This window comes from Gorilla gorilla, chromosome 4 (genome assembly GCF_029281585.2).
Source record: "Gorilla gorilla gorilla isolate KB3781 chromosome 4, NHGRI_mGorGor1-v2.1_pri, whole genome shotgun sequence".
In the NCBI taxonomy this organism is placed as follows: Eukaryota; Metazoa; Chordata; class Mammalia; order Primates; family Hominidae; genus Gorilla; species Gorilla gorilla.
In genome coordinates this window covers 62,171,120-62,190,583 of record NC_073228.2, presented here as the reverse complement: position 1 = coordinate 62,190,583, position 19,464 = coordinate 62,171,120, and the positions used below count along the sequence as shown (strand labels likewise).

General features: G+C 46.0%; 2 protein-coding genes across 5 annotated transcripts in view; both read left to right on the top strand.

Annotated features, from left to right (window-relative positions):
* The window catches only part of UTP6 (UTP6 small subunit processome component), a 39,391-nt gene extending 32,469 nt beyond the window's left edge, over positions 1-6,922 (top strand). Inside the window, exons 17-19 of one of the 2 annotated variants that reach the window (XM_019028406.3) lie at positions 1,929-1,995; positions 4,641-4,713; positions 6,578-6,922. In XM_019028406.3, coding sequence (XP_018883951.2) covers positions 1,929-1,995; positions 4,641-4,713; positions 6,578-6,735 — 298 coding nt within the window. In that variant the 3' untranslated portion in view covers positions 6,736-6,922. The remainder of the gene's footprint in view (positions 1-1,928; positions 1,996-4,640; positions 4,714-6,577) is intronic. The other variant, XM_055388545.2, reaches the window with a different exon arrangement.
* Positions 6,923-10,793: 3,871 nt separating this feature from the next.
* COPRS (coordinator of PRMT5 and differentiation stimulator) lies at positions 10,794-18,220 on the top strand. 3 transcript variants are annotated; one of them, XM_004041955.4, is made up of 4 exons: positions 10,794-11,003; positions 13,237-13,303; positions 17,061-17,279; positions 17,783-18,220. In XM_004041955.4, exons 1-4 carry the CDS (start codon positions 10,905-10,907, stop codon positions 17,950-17,952), a joined length of 555 nt encoding a protein of 184 aa, XP_004042003.3. In that variant the 5' UTR covers positions 10,794-10,904; the 3' UTR covers positions 17,953-18,220. The 3 variants fall into 3 exon arrangements, with proteins under 3 accessions (XP_004042003.3, XP_018884088.3, XP_018884089.3); XM_019028543.4 differs by lacking the exon at positions 10,794-11,003 and adding an exon at positions 11,141-11,346; XM_019028544.3 differs by lacking the exon at positions 10,794-11,003 and adding an exon at positions 11,621-11,732.
* The last annotated feature ends 1,244 nt before the right edge of the window (positions 18,221-19,464 follow it).

Here is a 19,464-nt window from a genome sequence, read left to right as displayed (position 1 = left end):
TACTCTATGGAATACTATGCACCCATAAAGAACAACAAAATCATGTTCTTGGCAGTAGCATGGATACAGCTGGAGGTCATTGTCCTCAGCAAGTTATCACAGGAACAGAAAACCAAATACCACATGTTCTCACTTGCAATTATAGCTAAACATTGGGTACACGTGGATATAAAGACAGAAATAGTAGACACTACAGGATGGGGGGAAGGAGGGTAGGAGGAACGGAGGAAAGGGCTGAAAAGCTACCTGTCGATTACTGTGCTCCTTACCCAGGTAACAGGGTCAGTCTATCCCAAACCTCAGTGTCACGCAATATACACACATAACAAACCTGCACATGTACTCCCCTGAATCTAAAATAAAAGTTGAAATTAAAACAATACATGGCTGATGGGCCAGGCACTGTGGCTCACACCTGTAATCCCAGTGCTTTAGGAGGCTGAGGTGGGAGAATTGCTTGAGTACAGGAGTTTGAGGCTGCAGTGAGCTATGATTGTGCCACCATACTCCAGCCTGGGCAACAGAGGGAGAGCCTGTCTCAAAAAATAAAAAAAAAATAAAGAGGCCAGGCGTGGTGGCTCACGCCATTCCTGTAATCCCAGAACTCTGGGAAGCCAAGGCTGAGGTGGGAGGATTGCTTGGGCCCAGGAGATGAAGACCAGCCTGGGCAATATAGCGAGACCCTTTCTCTACTAAAAATGAAAAACAATTAGCCAGATGCAGTTTGCACCTATGGTGTCAGCTATTCCGGAGGCTGAGGTGGAAGAATTGCTTGAGCCCAGGAATTCTAGGCCGCAGTGAGTCATGATCTCAGCACTGTACTCCAGCCTGGGTGACAGAGGGAGACTTTGTCTAAAAGGAAAAAATAAAAGAGAAAGCTGTATGATATACCACTCTGTGGATGCAGTATAACTTTATGTTTTTGTTTTTTGAGACGGAGTCTCACTCTGTCACCCAGGTTGGAGTGCAGTGGCTTGATCTTGGCTCCCTGCAGCCTCCGCCTCCCGGGTTCAAGTGATTCTCCTGCCTGAGCCTCCCAAGTAGATGGGATTACAGGTGCCCACCACCACGCCCAGCCAATTTTTATATTTTTAGTAGAGGCAGGGTTTCACCATGTTGGTCAGGCTGGTCTTGAACTCCTGACCTCAGGTGATCCACCTGCCTTGGCCTCCCAAAGTGCTGGGATTACAGGTGTGAGCCACCATGCCCGGCCGTGGATGCAGTATAACTTTTTTGGCCACAGTAATACTGTTTTGATGAATATTTCTGCACAAATATTTGTCCATATTAGAAATCATTTCCTTAGAATATATTCCTAGAAATGGAATTACTGATTTCCCAAAAGACTTTGACATGTAGTTGAGGGAACTTGAAAACTCTACAATTGAGAAAGAAGAGTACAGTAAGAAAATTAAACCAGGCATGGTGGCGCACGCCTGTAATCCTAGCACTTTGGAAGGCTGAGGCGGGAGGATTGCTTGAGCCCGGGAGTTCGAGACTAGCCTGAGAAACCTAGTGAGACCTCTTCTCTACAAAAAATTTCAAAAATAAGCTGTGTGTGGTTATGTATGCCTGTAGTCACAGTTACTCTACAGGCTAAGGCAGGAGGATTGCTTGAGCCTGGGAATTCAGGGCTGCAGTGAGCTATGATTGCAATACTGCACTCCAGCCTGGGTGACAAAGTGAGACCCTGTCGCAAAAAAAAAAAACAAAAAAAAAAAAACTAAGAACTGGGTATGAAGAGAAAGTCATTAGTGGTCATAGAATCGTGAGAATGACTGGCCATCAGGTCAAGTCCTTGCATTGATTTGAAGTCAAGTCTTTATTAAACCATGTGTTGTGGAGGCACTGGTCTCGGTATTTACAGTTATGAGATGTAAGAGGCTTTTTGTCATTGTTGAAGATAAAGTTTTCTCCTTCCTTTTTAGTTTACAGGAGAGCCGACCATTTTCAGTTGACTTTTTCAGGAAAATGATTCAGTTTGAAAAGGAGCAAGTAAGTGTTCTGTTTCAGCATTTCTTGTTTGGGAAAATGGATTAGTGGTTACTAATCTATCAGACTGTTTTTTGTTTTTTTGTTTTTTTTGAGGCAGAGTCTCGCTCTGTTGCCAGGCTGGAGTGCAGTGGCGTGATCTTGGCTCACTGCAACCTCCGTCTCCCAGGTTCAAGTGATTCTCCTGCCTCAGCCCCCCGGAGTAGCTGGGACTACAGGCACACGCCACCATGCCCAGCCAATTTTTGTATTTTTAGTAGAGATGGGGTTTTACCATGTTGGCCAGGATGGTCTCTATCTGTTGACCTCGTGATGTGCCCACCTCAGACTCCCAAAGTGTTGGGATTACAGGCGTGAGCCACCGTGCCTGGCCCGGGAGTGTTTTGTTATGTAAAAAGCTCTCATTATAATACAGTATAAATTTCTGATCCCTTGGTCTAATCCCTTTTTCATAGAGCTGGTTTGAGAACGGTAATCAAGCAAAGAGAAAGTATATGTTTGGGGAATAGAAAACTTAGATGTTACTTTTTTTTTTTTTGAGATAGAGTCTTACTCTGTTGCCCAGGCTGGAGTGCAGTGGTGTGATCTTGGCTCACTGCAAACTCTGCATCCTGGGTTCAAGTGCTTCTCCTGCCACACCCTCCCGAGTAGCTGGGATTACAGGCACGGGCTGCCACGCCCGGCTAATTTCTGTATTTTCAATAGAGACGGGGTTTTGCCATGTTGGTCAGCCTGGTCTCAAACTCCTGACTTCAGGTGATCCACCCCCCTCAGCCTCCCAAAGTGCTGAGATTACAGGTGTGAGCCAGCACGCCCGGCAAGCCAAGTATCTGTTCTTATTCTACAGTATAGAACAGTTTTATAGTATAGGAGATAGTCTAGCCTAATATGTAATAGCCAGGCTTTGGATTTATAACATGATAGTTATGTGCCTTGAGCAAGTCACTTAATTCTAAGCTTCCCATCCTCATCTGTAAAGGAGGTCATTATACCTGTTTCAGGGGTATGAGAGTTGTAAGGCCAAATGGGATACTGGATAGAAAGGACGTTGCATAATGCCGTGCACATATGAGCCATTAAACAGGTGTGATTCTGTTTTTCATGCATGTCTAAAATATGAGGTTAAATTGACTTTTTTTTTTTTTTTTTTTTTGAGACAGAGTCTTGCTATCTGTTGCCCAGGCTGGAGTGCAGTGGCGCGATCTTGGCTTACTGCAACCTCCGCCTTCCAGGTTCAAGCGATTCTCCTGCCTCAGCCTCCCGAGTAGCTGGGATTACAGGCCCCTGCCACCGCACCTGGCTAATTTTTTTTTTTTTTTTTTTTTTAGACGGAGTCTCACTCTGTCGCCCAGGCTGGACTCTTGGCTCACTGCAACCTCTGCTTCCCAGGTTCAAGCAATTCTCTTGCCTCAGCCTCCTGAGTAGCTAGGATTACAGGCATGCACCACCATGCCTGGCTAATTTTTGTATTTTTAGTAGGGACAGGGTTTCACCATGTTGACCAGGCTGGTCTTGAACTCCTGACCTTGTGATCCACCTGCCTTGCCTCGGCCTCCCAAAGTGCTGGGATTACAGGTGTGAGCCACCGCGCCTGGCCCTAATTTTTGTATTTTTTGTAGAGACTGGTTTCACCACGTTGGCCAGGCTGGTCTCAACTCCTGACCTTGTGATCTGCCCGCCTCGGTCTCCCAAAGTACTGGGATTACAGGCATGAGCCACTGCGCCCGGCAAGAATACTTTTTTTTTTTTTTTTTTTTTTGAGACAGAGTCTCGCTCTGTCGCCCAGGCTGGAGTGTAGTGGCGCGATCTCGGCTCACTGGAAGCTCCGCCTCCTAGGTTCACGCCGTTCTGCCTCAGCCTCCTGAGTAGCTGGGACTACAGGCACCCGCCACCACGCCTGGCTAATTTTTTGTATTTTTAGTAGAGACGGGGTTTCACTGTTGTAGCCAGGATGGTCTCAATCTCCTGACCTCGTGATCCACCTGCCTCGGCCTCCCAAAGTGCTGGGATTACAGGTGTGAGCCACCGCACCCGGCAAGAATACATTTTTTAAAATAGGTGGAGAATGAGCAGTTTTTGGTTGTAAAGTTAATTACAGCTATTCTGCTAGGTACATAATTCATCAGCATTTTAATCTAATACTTATAGTTGTGCTAGGAGATATTAAAGCTTGTTTTATAGGTGAGGAAATGTTTAAGGTCAAAGGGTTCAAAAACTTGCTGAAGGTCATATAACTAGTATTTATTTTAAGGTGGATATAACAAATAAGTAGCAGAGCCCAGATATTCAAAAGGAAGAAATCCTTACTCAAAGCGAACAGAACCTTTGCTGTTTCTTTATTTAATTCCCACTCATTCCTCAAGACTTTCAAATACTGTTTTCTGTGAAGCTGCCCATGTCCCCCACTTTTTTCTAATAGCACTTTTCTCCATGCTACTACAGCAAAGTGCTTTTATGTTTCACATATGTACTTCACTCTGTTGAGTGGCTTTGATTTTTTTCCTAGAAAAGTTGAGAGCCAAGTTGTGTTCATGTTAAACTCTTCCCTTCAAATACCTGACAGACAGTAGCTGCTTAACAATATGGTTGGAATGAATTTGTTATGTTATAAATCAGGCTTTTGAGACAAGATTGTCTATCTTTGTCAGGAATCCTGCAATATGGCGAACATAAGAGAATATTACGAGAGAGCTTTGAGAGAGTTTGGATCCGCAGATTCTGGTAAGTAAACCCTTAATTTGTGACCAATTAGTATGGTTAGAACAGTGTTTCTTGGCTGAGTACAGTGGCTCATGCCTGTAATCCCAGCACTTTGGGAGGCCAAGGCAGGCGGATCACCTGAGGTCAGGAGTTCGAGACCAGCCTGGCCAATATGGTAAAACCCCGTCTCTACTAAAATAAAAATTAGCTGGACATGGTGGTGCGCACCTGTAATCCCTGCCTGGGAGGCTGAGGCAGGAGAATCGCTTGAGCCTGGGAGACGGAGGTTGCAGTGAGCTGAGATTGTACCATTGCACTCCAGCCTGGGCAACAACAGTGAAACTCTGTCTCAAAAACAAACAAACAAACAAAACTGTTTCTTAGTTTTTTTATTGCATCATAACCCTGTTTTAAAATAAAACTTGTTTCCTTCCTCTGCCTCCTCAGTTGCTTTGTGTATACTAATTTTATCATTTCAGGATCATAAGTTCAGGGGTCCATGGGTCGTCTGTTAAGAACCCTAGATTTCTCAGGAGTCTGAGACCAGCCTGGGCAACATATTTAGATCCCCATCTCTACAAACAATAAAAAAAAAAAAGTAACTGGGTATGGTGGTGCATGCCTGTGGTCCCAGCTACACAGCAGGCTGAGGTGCGAGGATTGTTTGGGCCCCAGTATGTTGAGGCTGCAATGACTGTGATGCCACCATTGTACTCCAGCCTGGGCAATACAATGAGACCCTGTCTCAAAAACAAAAACCAAAAACACCCCCTCTGGATTAGAGAAAGATTTGCATGGTTTTGTTTTCTTTAAAAAAATGTATTTAGAGTTACATGAAAGGGGTAAACGTGAGATGCTAATTGGCGTCTGTTGTTGACTGTCTCCACATTGCCCTCATTTGTAGGACTTGTACAACATACTTCTGGGTATAGGTATGTCATGTAAAATCTGTGGACTTTATGAACTCATAAACATTGATTTTATTTTGTTTTGAGACAGAGTCTCACTCTGTCACCCAGGCTGGAGTGCAGTGGCGCAATCTTGCCTCACTGCAATCTCTGCCTCCCAGATTCAAGCGATTCTCATGCCTCAGCCTCCCAAGTAGCTGGGAGTACAGGCACGTGTGCCACCATGCTCGGCTAATTTTTGTATTTTCAGTCGAGATGGAGTTTCGCCATGCTGGCTAGGCTGGTCTTGAACTCTTGACCTCAGGTGATCCGCCCGCCTTGGCCTCCCAAAGTGCCGGGATTACAGGTGTGAACCACTGTGACTAGCCAAAAAGTTTAGTATTTTTGAGTTCATTGAATAAAATAGACTTTTATGATTGATGTGAAGGTTTTCTACTGGGAAAAAAAAAAACAAAAAAACAAAACTGATGAGGCACAGTGGCTCACGCCTGTAATCCCAGCACTTTGGAAGGCCAAGGTAGAAGGATTGCTTAAGGCCAAGGTAGAAGGATTGCTTGAGCCCAGGAGTTCAAGACTAGCCTGGGCAATATAGTGAAACCCTGTTTCTACAAAAAATAAAAAAATTAGCCTAATATGGTGGTGTGCCTGTGTTCCCAGCTGCCCTGGAGGCTGAGGCAGGAGGGTCACTTGAACTCAGGAGGTTGAGACTGTAGTAAGCCATGTTCCCGCTACTACACTCTAGCCTGGGCAACACAGTGAGACCCTGTCTCAAAAAAGAAAAAAACACACAAAAACAAACCAAAACCTGCCACTATACTTTAAAGAAGCTAAGAGAGGTATTGTTAAACAAAGCGTCCTAGGGAAGTAACAGTGAGAAGTTAAGTTTCTTAGAAATCTTGAGTTGAATTGATATTTAATAAGGTTACCTAATAACACTCTGTCAGTTATCTAATTGTATGTTTTTTTTTTTTTTAAAGATCTTTGGATGGATTATATGAAAGAAGAATTGAACCACCCCCTTGGTAGACCTGAGAACTGTGGACAGATCTACTGGCGAGCGATGAAAATGTTGCAGGGAGAGTCAGCAGAGGCATTTGTAGCTAAACATGCTATGCATCAGACTGGCCATTTGTGAAGATGAAGAATACAGTCAGCTTTGTGAAATAGTGTTGCAAGCAAGCCCTGTGGGCAAATTTGTATTGAGTCCATCTGTAATTTGCTCAGTGATGGCAGACAAGATGGCTGTCTGGTTTTGAGACACACTTTAATTTTATGTTAACTTGTTAAATCTTTTTTAAAAATTAAAAAATTTTTATGATTGAGACTGGGTCTTGCTCTGTTGCCCTGGCTGGTCTTGAACTCCTGGACTCAAGTGACCTTCTCACCTCAGACTCCTGAGTAGCTGGGATTATAGGCGCACGACACTGCTGAGTTTGATGTGCTAATCTGATTCCAGTAAAGAGAATTGCTGATTTAATGTTGAGGCCCGATCTTCCACAGGTCCTAAATGTTTCCCAAAATACATGGATGGCATACGACTGGGTTTTTTAAAAATTATCCCAGGTCAAGCATGAATATCTCTAATCTCGACCTAAGAGCCAGTTAAAATGAAGGAGAAAGTGGCCAGGCGTGGTGACTCAACGCCTGTAATCCCAGCACTTTGGGAAGGCTGAGGCAGGCGGATCACCTGAGGTCAGGAGTTTGAGACTAGCCTGGCCAACATGGTGAAACCCCGTCTCTACTAAAAATACAAAAATTAGCCAGGCGTGGTGGTGGGTGCCTGTAATCCCAGCTGCTTGGGAGGCTGAGGCAGGAGAATTGCTTGAACCTGGGAGACGGAGGTTGCAGTGAGCCGAGATCATGCCATTGCTACTCCATCCTGGATAAGAAGAGTGAAACTCCTTCTCAAGGAAAAAAAAAAGGAGAAAGTACAGTTTTGTTGGTTTATTCTCATTATAAAAGATACGTGGTATGCATTTGTTCTGGAAAATATGGAGGAAATAGAATAGTGTGGTAAAAAAAAGCATCCTGTCACTGGGAGAAGCTTTCGGTGTAGCTTATTGTTACGTTTCACTTAGTATTGTTTTTCCGTGTCATTAAATAGCCTTAAAAACATTTAATGAATTCATAACATTACATTGTAAAAATGAGCCATAATATATTTTACTAATCCTCTGATTAGACTGTCTTTTTTTTTTTTGAGATGGAGTCTTGCTCTGTCATCCAGGCTGGAGTGCAGTGGCTCCATCTCGGCTCACTGCAACCTCCACCTCCTGGGTTCAAGTGGTTCTGGCTCAGCCTCCCGAGCAGCTGGGTGGGATTACAGGCACCCGCCACCACGCCCAGCCAATTTTTGTATTTTTAGTAGAGTGGGGGTTTCACCATATTGGCCAGGCTGGTTGCGAACTCCTGACCTCATGATCCACCCGCCTTGGCCTCCCAAAGTGTTGGGATTATAGGCGTGAACCACTAAGCCCGGCCTGGACTGTCATTTCTAATTTTTTAAAAAATTAGATAAATGCTGTTGATGAAGATTCTTGTCAATCTTTGTTCACATCCCTGGCCATTTCCTTAGGAGATTGACATCTGACAGTGGAATTACTGGATCAAAGGATACTGCTTTTAGAGAATATTGATATGTATTGCCGGTTTGCTCCTTCTTTCAAGCAATACATGAAAGTGTCAGTACCCTTACCTGTACTGGTGTAATTATATCTTTTATTTTTACCATTTTATAGGTGAAATGTGATATGTCATTGTTTTACCATACTTTTCTTTGATATTAGTGAAGTTAGTGTATTTTATGTTTCTCATCTTTTTACATCCTTAGACTATTTAAAAAATTTTTTTCTTACTAATTTATGAGTTAATTTTTTTTTTTTAATTGGACAAGTTCTTGCTTTGTCACCTAGGCTAGAGTGCAGTGGTGTGTTCATGGCTCACTACAGCCTTAACTTCTGGGCTCAAGAGATCCTCCCACCTCAGCCTCTTGAGTAGCTGGGACTGCAGGTGCACACCACCATGCCTGGTTAATTTAAAATTTTTTTTGTAGAGACTGGTCTTGCTATGTTGCCAGGGCTGGTCTCTTAAACAGTTGGGCTCAAACAATCCTCCTACCTCAACCTCCCAAAGTGCTGGTATTATAGGGATGAGCCATTGTGCCTGGCCAGAGTTTTTAAAAACATATTCAGAATATTAATATCTTATTTCTCATTTGTTGCAAATAATTTTACCCCCAGCCTTGTTTGTGGTGATTTTTTTTTTTTTTTTGAGACAGAGTCTTGCCCTGTGGTCCAGGCTGGAGTGCAGTGGTGTGATCTTACTGCAACCTCTGCCTCCTGGGTTCAAACAGTTCTCCCTGCCAAAGCCTCCCAAGTAGCTGGGATTATAGGCACCTTTTGTGGTGATTTTTGATGCCCAGAGGTATTTTGTGTGTGTATGTGTGATGTCTGTTTTTAAAATGCTTTGGAAGCTCTTCCTGGTGCTGAGAACAACTCTTTTTCCCCAAGCAGTTAATTTTGCCAACACTATTTGGGCAGTTATGTTTCTCTCTGCTGATTTGTGATGTTACCTTTATTATATATTAAATTTCTATGAGTATTAGAGTCTACTTTAGAACATTTTTATTTTAAGCTTTTGTACTGTTTTCTTTTTCTTTCTTTTTTTTTTTTTTTCTTTTTAAGACCAAGTCTCACTCTGTCGCCCAGGCTGGAGTGCTGTGGGGCAATCTCTGCTCACTGCAACCTCCACCTCCCGGGCTCAAGTGATTCTCCTGCCTCAGCCTCCCGAGTAGCTGGGATTATGGGTGTGTGCCACCACGCCTGGCTAATTTTTGTATTTTTAGTAGAGATGGAGTTTCACCATGTTGGCCAGGATAGCCTTGAGCTGACCTCAAGTGATCCGCCTGCCTCGGCCTCCCAAAGTGCTGGGATTACAGGAGTGAGCCACCGCGGCCAGCCCCTGTTTTCTTGTCATTTGTTTTAAAATAAGAAAAAAATTCCTCTTTTTCCTGTCCCTTAAGTCCTGGGATGTTTAACATTCTTAATCTTATTTGGCACTTTAATTTTACAAAAGAGATATGTAGATTAGGGAGCAAAGAGGATAGTGGTAGTCTCCTTAACACAAGGCTATAAGGGTGGTCACCTGGGGTCATCACATCCCTGTATCTGATTCTCAATATTGCAGGTTATGAAAACACATCTAGCTAGTACACCTAGAGTTGCACTGTTAGAAACAGTAGCTCCAAGGCACATGTAGTAATTTAAATTTATTAGAATTATTCAATTTATTCACATTGGCCACATTTCAAGTGCTCAGTAGGTATATGGTTACTATATTGGACAGTACAGATAGTAGAACTTTCATTTCCACCATTAAAGAACGTTCTATTGGACATTGCTGACCTAGAGGCAGTTAGCCTTGGGGATACTGACTCCTGTGTAGGAACATCTACATATAGAACAAAAATAATATCGAATATTGTGTGTCAGTTTTATGCTAAATTTTTTCAAATGCCTTTTGTGTTGTACAAACAACACAGTCTTTGAGGGGGATGAAGGAAGAGGGTCTCATGTCCTGATGTTGACGTGATTAGCACGCCTTGAGCTGGTTTGTTATTAGAGGTTAGGCACTGTGGGGAAGGCAGGGAAGGCTGTCTTTCCAGTTGGGCTGTTCCCAGCTCAGGCCCTGCCTATCCCCAGAAGCCACCTTTCGAGGCAAAATGGGAAATAATTAGGTTGTCGGTATCAGGCGTTGAGCATGGAAATACAGGAATCCCGAATGTTCAGGATTATTATGAGTAAGCGTCGTGGCCCGTATTCTGTGTCCACTGCATATTGCAGTTTGTGTCTTAATCATCTATCTTGGTTTCTAATGGATTAACTTCAAAGACGATCATTAGCTCAAGGTGGAGGTCACTGGGTTGCTCGTGTGTCTTACCCACGCGGGGCTTTGAAGCTGGAGCACACCCCGAGTGGCCGAGTAGGGTACGCTTGACGTTTCACACGCAGCTAGTCGTCCAGCCTTAGGATATGCACCGAGAGGAGTTTCCAAAATCCGTCTCCGAGATTGTTTCAGATTTCGCGCTGGGAGGGAGGGGCGGGCTCCGCGAGGCCGCGCGCCCCGCCCCCTGCGCCGCCCCGCCCCCGCTTCCTCGTGACCCCCGCCGCGCCCCGCCCTCTTGGCCGGTACCCACCCCCTCCCCAGGCTGATTGGCACTTCTGCGGCGGATCCTCCGGCGGGCAGCCGGGCCGGCGCGTCACGTGGCCCACGGCGTCCAGGGCGACCAGCCGCGGGCCGCAGGGCATGGACCTTCAGGCCGCCGGGGCCCAGGCGCAGGGGGCCGCGGAGCCGTCTCGGGGCCCGCCGCTGCCTAGCGCGCGGGGGGCGCCCCCCAGCCCGGAGGTGAGCGCTGCGTGGGGGCCGGGAGCAACAGCCAGCCGAAGCCTGGGGCGGGAAGTCGCGGGGCCGGGCTGGGCGGGGGCCGCGGGGCCGGGGAAGCGCCTCTGGCCGGCCTCGGGCCGCCCCGCGACACGGAGCACTGTTTGGGCTCGCGCTCGAGCTGAAAACGGCCAGGCCGCGGGGCCGCGGGGCTGCGGGGCGGGGAAAGCCGAGGGCGTGGGTGGGCGCGCCGGGTCAGCAGGGAAGGCTGTCCGCCCGCTGGGCGCCGCTGCGGACTTGGTAAATGGGAGGTGACGCTGGTGACCGAGAGCCGGGGCCCGCTGCCAGGAGCCTGGGCGAGGGCCAGGTGAGGGCGGCGAGGAGAGGGACTTGACTTTACAGACCTGTGGACCTCTGTCCGTTGGTGGGGATGCCAGCTAACCCTGAGCCCCAGATGTCACATGCGCGCTCCCCCTTCTCCTTACTGAAACCAGAAAGGCCCTGTTTGACTCAGGGTTTCCAGAAACTTGTTTTCATGTAAGCTAGACAGCTCCTGGTTTTCACGAGAACGTTACAGACCGTTATTACAGTTCTTACCTGTCCTTGTTTACAGTCTGTACCGGCTAGGTGCTGAGCGGCTTGAAGGTAGGAATCCTCTGTTAGGGCTGTTTGCCCAGCCTAGCATAGTGCCTGGCACAGGAGATAGACATACCGACTGGATGAATGATGCCTCAAAGATGGTACTTAGCCAAAGTAAGATATGAAAAATGCAGCGACACTTATAAAGAAAATTACTTTGGAGTGCAGAATAGAATGGGACTAATTTTGTCAGGGCATAGCAGGAAAGGATCAAGGTGAGAGGCTGGTGGTGTCTGCAGAGGCGTGGAGATGAGAAAGTGCAGGGCACATGGCCTGGAGTTGGGTCTCAGAGCATGCAGAGGACTATGCTCAACAGGTTGATGGGAGTGGGAGAAGAGGGGACGTGCGAATGCCATGGCTAATTTTGTGCTCTCTCAGTGGAGGGCTGTTGAAGGTTTTGAGCAGAGTAGTGATTAATTCTGTAAGGCTGGGCCAGATGGCTGGATGGGAAGGTGGTTAGGAGGCCGTGGCAGTGGTTTAGGCGAGAGGTCTGACTTCTCCCTGGGCGGCAGTGACCAGAGGTTGTCACTAACTACAGGGAGTGGAACTGAATTATTAAACCCAGACATGACTAGATAATGAATGCTGATTGGAGCAGGTGCCGAGTACAGTTTAGATGTAGCAGAAAAGGTGAATTTAAGTTCAAGTAATGTTATTCTTGCCACATGCCAGGTGTTTTCATAAATGGTGTCTAATCATAAGTCCCCTGCAGGGTCAGAACAGTCACCCCCAATTTCTGGAGAAGAAAACTCAGGCACAGTAATTGAAGTGATGTGTTCAAGGTCACACTCTGAATGGATGGCAGAGCTGGGATCAAAATCAGGTCTTCTATGCAGGCAGGGAACATTTCGTGATTCATTAGAAAGAGGTCTTGGAGGTCATAGGGTTTCAGGAACTTCTGAGTGATGGGAGCAGAGAAGCATTTGGTTGGCTGTGCGGGAAGATTTTCAGTTAGATTAGAAATACTGCCTTCAGTGCTCAGCATTGCAGAGGAATTATAAAGCTTCCCCCACCTCAGTGTGTCGGTGAGGAAACAGAGAATTTGATAGAGTTGTTTACTAGCTATAAAGTTGTTAAGTAACTGAAAAGGTAAAACGTGTACCTGGGGGTGGCAACCTCAGGGAACAGCTACCAACCTATGGCTGAAGGAACAAAGAGATTAAGTTGATTAAAATTTAAAAGCTTAGGGAAAAGGCTCTGCAGAGCTGAAATTCCAACCTTTAAGGAGAAGGCACTGCCCCAGCTGATGATAGGGGGTCTCTGAGCTTGGAGGAGAGTCCTGAGACCCAGACCTCTAAAGAGAAGGTGCAGTGATAAGACTGGCTCTGCAAGAGTTCGCAGAACTGTATACTGGATTCTGTGGCCACTATAGGAAGGCATTCCTGCTGCCACGGTGAAGTGTCATGAGGTGATGCCTACATGAATAGGGAGGAACAAGGCCCATCTCCCTCCAGCCTTGTGCAGTTTAACAGGGCAAAGCAGAAATGTGGGTGGCAGAGTCCCAGCCCTGCATCACCAAGGGGAGTATGGAAGAGTGGGTGGGGTTGAGATGCAATAGTTGAATACTGGGCATACCCCAGATACCCAAGTCCTTGGTAATCATTTCTTCTTCCTGCAGGCTGGCTTTGCTACAGCTGACCACTCCAGTCAGGAGAGAGAGACTGAGAAGGCTATGGATCGACTAGGCAAGTAGATGGCAGAGACGGAAGTTGGGGAGACCAAGGATGTGAGGAGAGGAATAGTCCCTCTGTCTCATTTACCTTCTCTTTTAGCCAGTCCTCTCTGCTGCTTAGTGGCCTTCTCTGCCCAGTTGAACAGTACCCTCCTTTGGAAGCCTTGCTTGGAGCTTCCTTAAGGGAAGTCCTGAACTTTTCTTATGTTCAAACCCATCCTTCTACCGAGAGAAACAGCTTGAAACGGTGAAAATAGTACAGCAGTCTCCCCTTATTCCTAGGAGATACATTCTAAGACCCCCCCACCCCAATGGATGCCTGAAACTGCTTTTTTTTCCTCCTATATATACTATTTCTGATATGGTTTAACTTATAAATTATGCATATGTGATTAATAACAATAGTAATATAGAACAATTATGCCAGTATACTGAAAGTTACGTGAATGTGTTCTCTCTCAAAATATCTTTTTTTTTTGAAACGGAGTCTCGCTCTGTCACCAGGCTGGAGTACAGTGGCACGATGTCAGCTCACCGCAACCTCCGCTTCCCAGGTTAAAGCAATTCTCCTGCCTCAGCCTCCCGAGTAGCTGGAACTACAGGCACGCGCCACCACACCCAGCTAACTTTTGTATTTTTAGTAGCTACGGGGTTTTACTATGTTGGCCAGGCTGGTCTCGAACTCCTGATCTGAAGTGATCTGCCCACCTAGGCCTCCCAAAGTGCTGGGATTACTGTGAGCCCACGCTCCCAAAGTGCTGGGATTACAAAGGCATGAGCCACTGTGCCCAGCCCCCTGCCTTTTTTTTTTTTTTTTTGAGAGGGAGTTTTGCTCTTGTTGCCCAGGCTGGAGTGCAATGGCACAATCTTGGCTCACTGCAACCTCTGCCTCCTGGATTCAAGCATTCTCCTACCTCAGCCTCCCAAGTAGCTGGATTACAGGCATATGCCACCATGCCCGGCTAATTTTTGTATTTTTAGTAGAGATGGGGTTTCACCATGTTAGCCAGGCTGGTCTCGAACTCCTGACCTCATGTGATCCATCTGCCTCAGCCTCTCAAAGTGCTGGGATTACAGGTGTGAGCTACCACGCTTGGCCCCTTTTTTTCCTTTTCTTTTTTTTTTTGAGATGGAGTCTCACTCTGTCACCCAGGCTGGGGTGCAGTGTCGCAATCTTGGCTCACTGCAACCTCTGTCTCCTGGGTTCAAGTGATTCTTGTGCCTCAGCCTCCTGAGTAGCTGGGATTACAGGCGCGCACCATATCGCCTGGCTGATTTTTGTATTTATTTATTTATTTATTTATTGAGACGGAGTCTCGCTCTGTCTCCCAGGCAGTGGCACTATCTCGGCTCACTGCAAACTCTGCCCCCTGGGTTCACACCATTCTTCTGCCTCAGCCTCCTGAGTAACTGGGACCACAGGCACCCGCCACCACGCCTGGCTAATTTTTTGTGTTTTTAGTAGAGATAGGATTTTACCATGTTAGGATGGTCTCAATCTCCTGACCTCGTGATCTGCCCTCCTTGGCCACCCAAAGTGCTGGGATTACAGGCGTGAGCCACTGCTCCCGGCCTAATTTTTGTATTTTTAGTGGAGAGGGGCTTTCACCATGTTGGCCAGGCTGGTCTCAAACTCCTGACCTCAGGTGATCCGCCCACCTCGGCCTCCCAAAGTGCTGGGATTACAAGCATGAGCCACCGTGCCTGGCCTTTTTTTTTCTTTTAACTCTCACAACAACCCTATCTTCATTTTACAGATGTGGAAGTTGAGGCACAGAACAGTTAAATAAAAACAATTTAAAAATTGTGGTAAAAGATACATAACATAAATTTACCATGTAACCATTTTAACGCATATTAATTCAGTAGCCTTTTAGCACAATGGCAGTGTTGTGCAACCATCACCACTACCTAGTTCCAGAATCTTTTCATCACCCTAAAAGGAAACCCTGTGCTCACCAAGTAGTCATTCTCCATTCCTTCCTTCTCTGAGCTCTTGGCAACCACTAATTTGCTTTCTGTCTCTGTGGGTTTATCTGTTCTGGATAGGCAAATGTGAGTTGCCTGTAAATGGAATCATAACAATATGTGGCCTTTTGTGTCTGGCTTCTTCCACTTAGCGTATTTTCAAGGTGCATCCATGCCGTAGCATGTATCAGCACTGCATTCCTTTTTATGGCTGAATAATTCCATCATATGCATATACCACATTTTGTTTTTCCGTTCATCCATTGATGGACATTTGATGTTGTGTCTACCTTTTGGTGATTGTAAATAGTGCTGCTGTGAGTATCCTTGTTTTATTTGAACAGCTGTTTTCAGTTCTTTTGGGTATATGTTTAGGACTGGGATTGCTGGGTCATATGGTAATTCTATATTTATGTTATGGAACTAGTTAAGTAAATTTCAGCTCAGTCACACTTTTTTTTTTTTTTTTTTTTTTTTTGGAGACAGGATCTCACTCTGTGCAATGGCACGATCTTGGCTCACTGCAGCCTGCATCTCCCAGGTTCAAGCGATCCTCCCACCTCAGCCTCCTGAGTAGCTGGGATTACAGGTGCATGCCACTGCACCCAGCTAAATTTTTTGAATTTTTTGTAGAGACAGGGTTTGCAACATTGTTCAGGCTGGTCTTGAACTCCTGAGCTCAAGCAGTCCACCTACCTTGGCCTCCCAAAGTGCTAGGTTTACAAGGGTGAGCTACCGCGCCCGGCCCAGTCCGATGTTTGGTAATTGACAAAACATGGATTTGAAATCAGACAGTCTGGCTTTAGACCCCTTGCTCTGAACTATCACTTTATTGCTTATCACTGTTACTGTTGTTCCAGTATTAAGAGCATGGCTGTTTTAGGCTGATTGCCTTCTCTCCTGGGACCTGGCATCACCAAAGCACTATGTGCTCGGAAGTCCATTATCTTTCCCCAGTCTTTCCTCCGTTATTGTGAGGCCTTTTGAAAATGTACCTTCCGGCCTCCCTGATGTCAGAGGGAGGCACTGTTGCTGCCCATTGTGATTAGATGGGTTCTGGTCTTCTGCCTGCAGTGCCCCTGCTCCCCTTTGTCCCCGTGCTCACCTCTAACATGCTCTTTGAGGCTGAAGGGAGGAATAAAAGAGCAAAAACAACTGGGCACAGTGGCTCACGCCTGTAATCCCAGCACTTTGGGATGCTGAGGCAGGTGGATCACAAGGTCAGGGGTTCAAGACCAGCCTGGCCAAGATGGTGAAACCCCGTCTCTACTAAAAATACAAAAAAATTAGCTGGGCGTGGTGGCAGGCGCCTGTAATCCCAGCTGCTCAGGAGGCTGAGGCAGAGAATTGCTTGAACCTGGGAGGTTGAGGTTGCAGTGAGCCGAGATGGTGCCATTGCATTCCAGCCTGGGCGACAGAGCGAGACTCTATCTCAAAAAAAAAAAAAAAAAGAGCAAAAACTAATTCAGGCTTGTATTGTGAAAGTGTATTATTTATCAGAGGCCCTTTGCCTCAGTGACATACAAACCACCTGAAAATGTTAACTGTCCCTAGCCCTCTTTGTAAATTAAAGGACCTGACAATTAATGCCTTGTATAAGACAAAACATCTTATTGAAAATAAATTATCAGCTCTTTTAAAAACATACAAAGAAGTGCATTTTTAAAAAACTGCTCGGTGGCTAAAGAAGACTCTGTGCACTTGTTTTACTACCTTCGTAGTAAGTCTGCCCAAGATTTACTGAGCACAGAGCAGGTCCTCTTTGGTTTGTCGCTAAGGCCATCTTCTCTTTGTCAATTTAGCCCGTGGAGCACAGAGCATTCCTAATGACAGTCCTGCCCAGGGTGAGGGCACCCATTCTGAAGAGGAAGGCTTTGCCATGGATGAGGAGGACTCTGATGGAGAACTGAATACCTGGGAGCTGTCAGAAGGGACAAACTGTCCACCCAAGGAACAGCCTGGCGATCTTTTTAATGAGGACTGGGACTCAGAGTTGAAAGCAGATCAAGGGAATCCATATGGTAGGTGTGGAGTCTCTGGGGGTCCTGAACTAGGCCTTCTCAGACACACCTGTCAGACCAGCCCTGTAGGCAGTTTGGAACAGGGGTCCACATCTATGAGCTTAGGCTGGTATCTGTTACAGGTCTCCAATTTCTGTGACACCTTCTCTTTTATATTGAAAAAATCCAAATTTTGCATTTGACTCCATAATGTATCACTGTTTTAACGTCAAAACTGTTACTCTCTCCAAAAATCTCTGCTATGAATTGAGCAGCTGCAGATAGAAGTGCTGTGTTACCCAGTTTGCTTCTTCACTGCTAAGAACCCTTGTCTGAGAAGCATAGCTTCTCAGCTGTTCCGAATGAACGCATTTACAATTCTTCAGGAAAGGAGAACTGTGTGTGTTTTTAAACAAAATAAGTGCAAGGATCTGTCCCCTAGACATACCTTTTTGGCTGTCCGTTTTTACCTTCCTTCCTTCCCTCCTTCCTTCCCTTAATCTGTCTTTTAAAACTGCCTGCAGATGCTGACGACATCCAGGAGAGCATTTCTCAAGAGCTTAAACCTTGGGTGTGCTGTGCCCCACAAGGAGACATGATCTATGACCCCAGCTGGCACCATCCGCCTCCACTGATACCCTATTATTCCAAGATGGTCTTTGAAACAGGACAGTTTGACGATGCTGAAGATTGAGTGTGGAGCTTTCTGCCTTGTAGGTGGGCGGGCCTCCACGTCAAGATCTCTTTTCCTGTCTTGGAGGTGAAAAGTCATATCTGAGAAAATGTTTGCAGTGACCCCTAGTCTGGGGTACACAGACCAGTGTTCTTTATTGACAGTGTTCAATAAGGCCCCGTCATTCTCGCCAGTCTGTTGTTGTTCTTAATGGGCTCCTTCTTGAAATGTGTGTGTGTTTGTGTCAAGAGGAGTTGTGTTCTTTGTAAATAAAGGTTAAAAAAAGAAACCAGTATGCTTCGTCTGCTTTTTTCCCATTTATTTATTTATGGAGACAGTCTCACTGTGTCACGCAGGCTGGAGTGCAGCAGCGCGAACTTGGCTCATTGGAACCTCCACCTCCTGGGTTTAAGCGATTTTTGTGCCTGAGCCTCCTGAGTAGCTGGGACTGTAGGTGCCCGCCACCACACCAGGCTAATTTTTTGTATTTTTAGTAGAGATGGGGTTTCACCACGTTGGCCAGGCTGTTCTCAAATTCCTGGCCTCAAGTAATCCACCCGCCTTGGCCTCCCAAAGTGCTGGGATTACAGGTGTGAGCCAACGTGCCCAGCCTTCACTACTTCATTTAAAGTCCCTGAATGACATTTTAAAGATTCAAACGCTTGGAGGCTTAAAACTACTCTGTGAAAGAAAAAAAATTTTAGTTTTGCTTCTGTGGATTTAGCACTGTTGACCAAGGATTGGAATCCAGGAGACACTGGTGATTTTGTAGCTGATTGTTTTCCTGTTGATAGAAAATGGAACATTTACTTAGTTAACAGGCTTTTCCCTAGGCCAAAAACTAAATGGGAAATTAATTAAACCAGCAATTGCATAATCCTTAATTGACACTAAACTCGGTTTTCCATTTAATATTTTAATCCTTACAATTACTTATATGAAGTCACTTTTAAAAATTTACCTCACTTTGGCCGGGCGCGGTGGCTCACACCTGTTATCCTAGCACTTTGGGAGGCTGAGGTGGGCGGATCACCTGAGGTCAGGAGTTCAAGACTAGCTGGCCAACATGGAGAAACCCTGTCTCTACTAAACAAAAATTAGCCAGGTGTCACGGTGAACACCTGTAATCCCAGCTACTCGGGAGGCTGAGGCAGGAGAAGGAGTCGCATGAACCCGGGAGGCAGAGGTTGCGGTGAGCCGAGATCATGCCATTGCACTCCAGCCTGGGCAACAAGAGTGAAACTGTCTCAGAAAGAAACAAAGAAACAAAAAAAAAACAAAAAACTTTACCTCATTTTAGAGATGAGGAATGCAAGACTCAAAATGTTTTGACCAGGCCAGGCATGGTGGCTTGCGCCTGTAATCCCATCACTTTGGGAGGCTGAGGCAGGCAGATCACCTGAGGTCAGGAGTTCGAGACCAGCCTGGCTAACATGGTGAAACCCTGTCTCTACTAAAAATACAAAAGTTAGCCGGGTGTGGTGGCGTGTGCCTGTAATCCCAGCTACTTTGGAGGCTAAGGCAGGAGAATAG